Raw genomic sequence first — 9,115 nt, 5'->3', positions numbered from 1 at the left:
CGCACAAACTTACCAGAAATTATAGCACATAGTGAAAATGTTCTTGCAGATTAGCACTGGCAATTTCAGACCAGTTTGGCGCAATTTCCTCCTCCAAAGCTTTCCGCATAACGCCGTTAAGAAGACAATTCCCTGCCTCGTTTTGATGCCAACTAGTGCACTAAAGTCCTTTTCGACTAAATAAGCTGTCGGCTGTTGTACAACTCCTAATGCTTGGATGGCCAGGCCTTCACACCAAATTTCTAAAGATACTTATGATCACGTATAGTAATATGCTCAAGAATGACGTATAATTTATTAACTCGAAGAATCTTCGTGTTCATCATCAATAGGTAACGGTTTCAGTGTCAGATTATTATGTATTTCATAATTCCAAAACACCACAAGACTACGTTACAATGACAGTATAGTAAGGTGTCGAAGCGGCTTGGAGAATGAAGCATAGCCTTTGAAATCAGACACTCACCCGGACCTAGGCGATGTAAAGGTAAGGCATGTACAATGTACATGTACAATGAATGACAAGTAAAAGAAGTTGATACAAATGGACAGGCGACAAAATTAGGTGGCAGATGTGATGGAAAGCGAGATCGAAATGACGGCACAATAAGAAGCATATAAACGCAGATTCAAATGAAAAAAAAAACAATTTGACACATATGACGCATAATTTATTCTGTCATTATCAATCGATAAGGAACATACGAAAATACTACGAGTTGATAAATTATACGTCATACTTTGCCGAATTGGTTTTCATTTGAATCTTTGTATTAATCATAACGCGCAGAAATGTATTCGTTCTGGCTAGTGCGAGGCATAATTATCGCAAAAGCTATAGGATTCGTCCAGCAAGTATTCACAAATGTGACATCCTATTAAGTATATTCATATTTTCCACGTCCATAGATGTAAAGCATGTGCACAATTGACGTCCGCACTCGTTCGCGCCACGCTTGTCATCCGCGCCGAGATACTTTTCATCCGCGCAATTGCGTACCATCCTACATGCTGAAAAGCACTGTGGTATGGGGAGAGCATAGTTGCTTTCATGAATGGCATTGTTCTTTGTTACTACCGTTTACAATGACATTTCATGTGTCTAGTCACTTCCGATTTATTGTAGAACCTCTTCCCGCAAATCTGGCACTCATGTTCCCTGACGCCGGCATGGATTTTCAGGTGACGCCTCGTCCCAATGCTGCTAGAGAGCGCTTTACCGCAGATTTCACAGATAATTTGTTCACGATCAGGACTTAACGAATGCGACTTCGTGAGATGCGTTTCCAAAGTCCATTTCTGACGAAACCCCATGCGGCATATACTGCATCGATGTGGTTTCACATCGTTGTGGACCTTCACGTGCGAACGAAGGCCGTGCTGCCAGCGGAAAGCCATACCGCACACATCGCATGTGAATTCTTTAATACCTGTATGTATTTTTATGTGCTGCTCTCTCTCCGCATTCCGCCTGAATGCCATACCGCACACATCGCATGTGAATTCTTTAATACCTGTATGTATTTTTATGTGCTGCTCTCTCTCCGCATTCCGCCTGAATGCTTTTCCGCATATTTCGCAAACAAAGTTTTTCATATCAGAATGAATTAAGAGGTGATTCGTCAAACTCCGTTCCCAACGAAATTCTTCGTTGCATATGCTGCATTGATATCGTTTGGTGGGGCTGTGTGTATACCAATGGGATTTTAAACTTTGCTTCCTGCGAAACTCCCGTCCGCATGTATCGCATCGATATTCCTTAACGCCAGAATGAATGCTCATGTGTGAATTCATGTTAGAATTTTGAGTAAACGCTCGTCCGCATATTTTGCAAGCATATCTTTGTATATCGAAATGAATTTTGAGGTGCCGTTTCAAATTACCTTCGCGACCAAATTCCATGTCGCATATTTCACATCGAAACTGTCTGAAGTCGCTGTGGCCAAGCGCGTGCGCTCTTAACCGATGCTTTTCACCAAATATCTTCCCGCATACATCACATTCGTGTACCTTGCAAGCATATCTTCGTATATCGAAATGAATTTTGAAGTGCCGTTTCAAAATACATTTGCGACGAAATCCCACGTCGCATATCTCACATCGAAACTGCTTGAAGTCGCTGTGGACAAGCGCGTGCGCTCTTAAACCACTCTTTTCACCAAATATCTTCCCGCATACGTCACATTCGTGTACCTTGGCGTCTGTTTCCATGTCGTGTCGTAATCCGATTATTTTTCTAAATTTGATAGAAATTCTCGGGTGCCTCAGTATGAGAGTATGTCGTTCTTTACACTCAATAGCTCAGAGGTACTCCGGAGGGTAATTTACAAGTATGGACTTCGACCGCGATAATGGAATTATGTCATATGCTGCCAAACAAGATATAATATTAAAATACAGTTCTTACAGGGCCGACGACAACTACGATAACGAATCATAAAATTGAAAGAGAAGCGATGAAGCCGTTTTTCCAGCTGCCAGATATCCAGATATACGACCATAAACAAAACATTTGTTGACCATTAGTCAGACTTGTACAACCTAAAAGATTTTATAAAAGCTCAACTAGAACTAGAACTAGAACTACTCAATTTTTAAAAATTGCAACTATAAGTAGAGCTAGAACTTCTCGATTTTCAAAATCCGCGACTAGAACTAGAACTACAACTACTCAACTTTCGAAATCAGCAACTAGAACTAGAACTGAAACTACTCGAAAAACCGTTGGTTAGTTGACCATCAACTAACTAAATAGGTAGTTTGTACAAGTCTGCCTGAGTAGCTTTGCTGGTAGTCCTACATATTACAGCACATACGGTGTTGACACATATGTGGTTGACTTTTGTTTTATGACTCAATGAAAATTAGGGGTTACCCAACGGCTTGTAGATTCGCGTTGGGCAGGCCTGGTCATTTTACGGTCCGCGGGCCAAACACGGACTATACGTATTTAGGTCGATATAACATGGGTTAATTCAAGTCTGGATTATGACATAAGCGAAATTACTAAAATAGGGCGATTTTACCCAGCCACACACCGCTCGGGATATTGACCAAGCTATAAAATCCCATACATTTTGGTGTCTCCATAGAAGGACGTGTCTATGGGTTGGTGTGATTGGAAAGAGGTACCATTGTTTCTTGTTTACCATTGTTTTGAATAATTAAGTGGAATAAATATGATATTTGTGAATTACAAATTGTAATTTGACTCTGAATTCATAATTGCCTAATAGTAACAGATCCAGCCGGAAGCTTGTGTTAACCACGTAATTCATTGCTTTCAATTTATAAATTATTAGAAATGAATACACCACCGAATATAGTGCAAAGTTTCGACTAAGCTCGTCAACGTATTTCCTGCCTGTTATTCTCAGAAAATAGTTGCACATTAGTGACGTAGGGGTTTCCAAGTCATTAAAGGTTAAGAACCGTACAGAACTGGAATTCATTCTCCGATAGTCAACACATTAATTTTTATTTTATTGAAAATATCAGACATTGAATCTACATTTTAAAAGAACGGGCTTTCGAGTTTGAAATGGGAGGGATTCCTACTCCAAAAAGCCATCCGCTGGCTACGCCACTGCCAGCAGTGATAGCATGTTGTTTGGAAACGAATATTGTTTCAAATGAGCAACTGAAACTATCACTATAACTACGGAATTTTCAAAATCTGCAACTAGAACTAGAAGTAGAACTATCCAATTTTCAGAATACTCCGCAAGTAGAACTAAAACTAAAACTACTCAATTTTCAAAATCAGCAACTAGAACTATAACTACTCAAGAAACCGTTAGTTAGTTGACCATCATCTAAGTACCAGGGGTTGGCAACTAAAAATGAGTCGAGGGCCACAAATCGTCACATCACAATATGCAACCAGAATGCTAGCAATCCCAACGGCTAGTTTGATGGCATGGAAGGTTATGACTGTTGACTTAGTTTGTACAAGTCTGCCATTAGTACGCCAAGCCTGAATTATCACGTATGTGTAATCATCCTGGTGGCACCATCAATTATTATCGGGCTTATAGTGGCGTGGGTGCATATAACAACTGCGGACTGCCTAACGGTGTAAGTTATAGGCTATTACTCATGCCATACGCCGGTCAAAACGGACGCTAAACCTATCTCCACTTCTCCAGTCTCCACTGAAATCGAGCACTGCAGTCTTTATACTGTACTATCAGCAAACTACTACATAATGGCATAACAATACAAACTATGCGGCTATGTAGCTCAATAACTTTTCCTCAAAATTTGAGCTATCTGCTGTACACATCGAAGCGCACTCGCAAATGCCCAACGGAGGAATGAATTCCATGACTTCGAAATGGGAGTCGTGTAGTCGAAATCGTAAACAATCACCAAAGTCTGTTTCGCATCGTCTGCCTCCTCGAGCTTGCAGGTGTTTTGGACCAGATAAGACCGCAAGTTATCGTAAGTTAGTATAGGCTTCATAATGAAGTGTGCGTATGACTCGACCGCCGTAAAACTCGAGACTCGGACGGCCAACAAGACAGGCATTTCATTGTAACTGCGACGAATAATAAGTTCCCACATTATTGCCATTCCGTCTATCCGTAGTGATATTTGAAAATCACGCCCAGAAACTTTTACATGCGTGGAAAATTGCTCTGATATGAATGCGAGGCATTCGCTATCAGCGAAGCAGATATTTAAAAAGTAGGTTAAACAGGACTTGATCTTGAAACTGAACTGTAAATACAATTACTTGGCTTGGCCTTTTTATTCAATATTATAATATGTTTTTCCCAAATCCATGAAGACTCGCAACACAACTGAGAATCTGTGGCGGCACACAGTCTGAGAACCGCTGGAGTAAAATCGCATCGCATTGGTTAACTTTGAAAACCCACAGGCTGTGAATCATTGATCTGAATTTTATTTGAAAAGCGATCTATTCTATGAACCATTTAATTGGCTTCACTATCCCAATCAACAAATGACTGCAATATCATAATTCATGCGAATCATCGTGACATTTATATAGGCTACACGAATATTTCAATCGGTGGCGAGTTGCAGCCCGACACCGTAATTCGTACCTGTCTGTTTCAGGTTTATCTCGGCAACTCCTCACCTTGGTAAAGTTCGCATCCGCGAATTGGATGACTAATACAAGTCTTATCTTTTTATTTTATCGCAATCTTGTGACGTTTTGATACGATGAAATTATTGATAAACCCGACCGCGTACGCAACAGGCTCTGCGTGGCCAAGCAGATGTTTTTCTGACTCATGATGGCCAATGTATTCAATATTTCACACCCGCTAAACATGTTCACTACCTTAATACAAGATCCTCGTCGAAGGGAATTACCTATTTATCCCCACCTAGTATAGGAACAAGACATTGTATAGTGCAGGGGTCGCCAACTCAAAGCGGGTCGCGATCCACTTTTCAAAATCCGCCGAGGCCGCGAGCCTTCAATATCGAGATAAAAATAGGCAACGTACTTTAACAGCCACGTTTTGATAACTCTACGTTAGTGCAACGCTAACATGGGCGACGGACAAATCATGAGTAGTCATGTTCTGAATAACCACAAGGATTCGTTTTCTGGTGGCGCGAAGCGCGAAAGTTCTTTCCTATTATTGAGTAAATTTCGTCAATAATATTATAGCATACTTTCACATATTACCATGAAATATTTATCCTTTCTCAGCCCATGTGATCTAATTCATCGGTTTAGTTGATGCAGGGGGTAAGGGAATTTGAGCGGGGGATTATGGGAAGTTAATAATGCTGTGCTGCATCTTTGAGTGGGCCAGTTGTTAATATTCCTCTTTGTTGCGTGCTGTCATTTCTTGAAATCTCGAACCAAGTCATATGACTCGAGACTCAGGCGGTCAAGACTATCATTTCATTGCAATTTCGAAGAATAGTAAAGTAACCACATTATTGGGATTTCATCTATTTGTACTGGTAGGCTACTTGAAAATGTGACCAGAAACTGCCAAAACTAAGGAAAATTAGTATATTGTAAATGCGAACCATTCGATATGCCCAAACACAGTAATAAAAATAGTTAACAAGACTTTAACTGGAAACTGAGCAGTCAACACAATGACTTGACTCGGACTCGAGTCATAATACAATGACTCGACTTGACCCTCTGCTCGCAGACTTGGACTCGGATTTGACTCGGTGGTGAATTGAAAATGACTCGACTTATATCGAATTTAAACTATAAAAGTGAGATTGACTTGTGACTCGTAACCTTGTGATTTGGTTACAATCTCGACCAAGTCATGTGACTCGAGACTGGCGTTCCATTGTAATTTCGAAGAACACACGTCCATCAGTATATTGGTACTTGAAAATGCGACCAGAAACCGTTGGAAGCGAGGGAAATTAGTATATTATGAAAGCGGAGCATTCGATATCATCAAGCCGAGTTGTGAAAAGTGGGGTTCATAAGACTTCAACTCAAAACTGAACAGTCGACGCAATGACTTGAAATCGGACTGGACTCGGTGGTCAATTGAAAATGACTCGAATCAAAACTATAAAAGTGAGATTGACTTGTGACTCGTAACCTTGTGATTTGGTTACAATCTTGACTCTTTTCTGCAAAGCTTCCCGCATAAGGCCATTAATCAGACTATTCCTGACTCCTTTTCGAACAAATGTGCTGTCGTTTTTTTGTACAACTCCCAATGCTTGGATTGCCAGTGCCAAAGTATATAAGGATCATATCATTTATCAACTATTATCGTGTGTCCATCTTCAATACTTAACGGCAGGAGTATGAGTTTATTAGGAATTCGTCATTTGAACACACCATAAGACTGCGATACAATGAATTAAAGGGAGGTGTCGAAACGACTTATACAAAATTGAAACAAATGGATAAGCGACAAAACGAGGTAGCATATGACGAAAGGCGAGATCGAAATGACGGCGCAATAAGAAGCAAGTCACAGATTCAAATGAAAACCAATTTGCTCCAGAATTGATCAATAAGAAGTCATACTTTGCCGTAATGGTTTGCATTTTCATCTTTGTAATAATAATTGCGCGCAAAAATGTATTTACGCGGGCTAGTGCGAGGCGAAATTATCGTAAAAGCTATACGATTAGCGGTGCGCCCAACAAGTTTTCACAAATGTGATATCCCAAAGTCGTCACGCTTTTCATCCGCGCTGAGATACTTTTCATCCGCGCAATTGCGTACCATCCCATAGTCTGAAAAGCACTGTGGTGTGGAGAGAGAATTGTTGCTTTCAGGAATGGCATTGATGTTTGTTAATGCCGTTTACAATGCCATTTCATGTGTCTAGTCATGGCCCATCTGCTGTAGAAACTCCTCCCGCAAATCTCGCACTCGTGTTTCCTGACGCCGGCATGTATTTTCAGGTGATGCCTTATAGAACTGCCAGTGAACGCTTTCCACAGATTTCACAGATAATTTGTTCACGACCAGGACTTATCGAATGCGACTTCGTGAGATGCGTTTCCAAATTCATCTTGTGACGAAACCCCATGTGACATATACCACATCGATGTGGTTTCACGTCGCTGTGCACCTTCACGTGCGAACGAAGGCCCCCCTTGCAGCGGAAAGCCATACCGCAAACATTGCATGTGAATTCTTTAATACCCGCATGTATTTTCATGTGCTGTTCTCGTTGCGATTTCCGACCGAATGCTATTCCGAATATATCACAAACAAAGTTTTTGATATCAGAATGAATTACCAGGTGAGCGCGCAAACTCATTTGGCTACGAAATTCTGCGTTGCATATGCTGCATTGATATCGTTTGGAGGGACGGTGTGTTTCCAAATGAGATTTCAAAATATTCTTCCTGCTAAACCCCCGTCCGCATGTACCGCATCGATAGTCCTTAACGTCAGAATGAATGCTCATGTGCGATTCAATGTTAGAATTTTGAGTAAACGCCCGTCCGCAGATCTCGCAAGCATATCTTCGTATATCAAAATGAATTTCGAAGTGCCGTTTCAAATTACCTTTGCGACGAAATCCCACGTCGCATATCTCACATCGAAACGGCTTCAAGTCGCTGTGGTCAAGCGCGTGCACTCTTAACCTATGCTTTTCACCAAATATCTTCCCGCATACGTCACATTCGTGTACCTTGGAAGCATATCTTCTTATATCGACATGAACTTCGGAGTGCCGTTTCAAATTACCTTTGCGACGAAATCCCACGTCGCATATCTCACATCGAAACGGCTTGAAGTCGCTATGGACAAGCGCGTGCGCTCTTAAACCACTCTTCTCACCAAATATCTTCCCGCATACGTTACATTCGTGTACCTGGGCGTCTGATTCCATGTCGTGTCGTTATCCGATTATTTTCTCTAATTTGATTGTAATTCTCGAGTGACTCGGTTTGAGAGTGTGTCGTTCTTTTCGCACAATATCTTAGAGGTACTCCGGAGGGTAATTCACAAGTATGGACGTCGACAGCGATAATGGAATTATGTCAAATACTGCCAAAAAAGATATAATATTTAAATACAGCACTTACAGGGCCGACGATAACTACGATTACGAATCATAAATTGGTCAGGCTTGTACAAATTACTGGATTTTATAAAAGCCCAACTAGAACTAAAACAAGAACTACTCAATTTTAAAAATTGCAGTTATAACTAGATCTAGTACTACCCGATTTTCAAAATCCGCAACTAGAACTAGAACTAGAACTAGTTAATTTTCGAAATCCGCAACTAGAACTAGAACTAGAACTACTCCATTTTCAAAATCAGCATTGAACGCTCTCTCATTCGAAAGTTCATGCTGGTGACGTCATATTTTGTGCTACGATTGTTTATATATACAATGTTCTTTCGAATTCTCTACTATTTGCTGACGATTTCCCCTGACGAGTGTAAGCCGAAAATATTCGGGTTTATTTCAATATGAATATACTATTGAATTGTATATTGAAGTTCTGTACCTCCAAGAAGCTCATCAAATTAGCAACTAGAACTAGAACTGCTCAAAAATCCATTAGTAAGTTGACCATCAACTAATTTAATGTTTAGTTTGTACCAGTCTGCCGTTAGTACACCAAGCCTGAATTATCACGTATGTGTGCAATCGTCACAATCCTGATG

General features: G+C 40.6%; 2 protein-coding genes across 2 annotated transcripts; both read right to left on the bottom strand.

Moving 5' to 3' along the window:
• Positions 1–273: 273 nt before the first annotated feature.
• On the bottom strand, positions 274–5,298 carry LOC145436449 (uncharacterized). Its single transcript, XM_080313795.1, has one exon. The coding sequence runs from the start codon at positions 2,209–2,211 to the stop codon at positions 1,075–1,077; it is 1,137 nt and encodes a 378-aa protein (XP_080169921.1). The 5' UTR covers positions 2,212–5,298; the 3' UTR covers positions 274–1,074.
• Positions 5,299–5,654: 356 nt separating this feature from the next.
• On the bottom strand, positions 5,655–8,798 carry LOC145436454 (uncharacterized). Its single transcript, XM_080313802.1, has one exon. It carries the CDS (start codon positions 8,325–8,327, stop codon positions 7,395–7,397), a length of 933 nt encoding a protein of 310 aa, XP_080169928.1. The 5' UTR covers positions 8,328–8,798; the 3' UTR covers positions 5,655–7,394.
• Positions 8,799–9,115: the final 317 nt, after the last annotated feature.

The sequence above is a fragment of the Botryllus schlosseri genome, chromosome 3 (genome assembly GCF_051294905.1).
Source record: "Botryllus schlosseri isolate E-star chromosome 3, Bs_hap1, whole genome shotgun sequence".
Taxonomy (NCBI): domain Eukaryota; kingdom Metazoa; phylum Chordata; class Ascidiacea; order Stolidobranchia; family Styelidae; genus Botryllus; species Botryllus schlosseri.
Note: the sequence above shows the minus strand (reverse complement) of the source record. Positions and strands in the feature narration are given on the sequence as shown.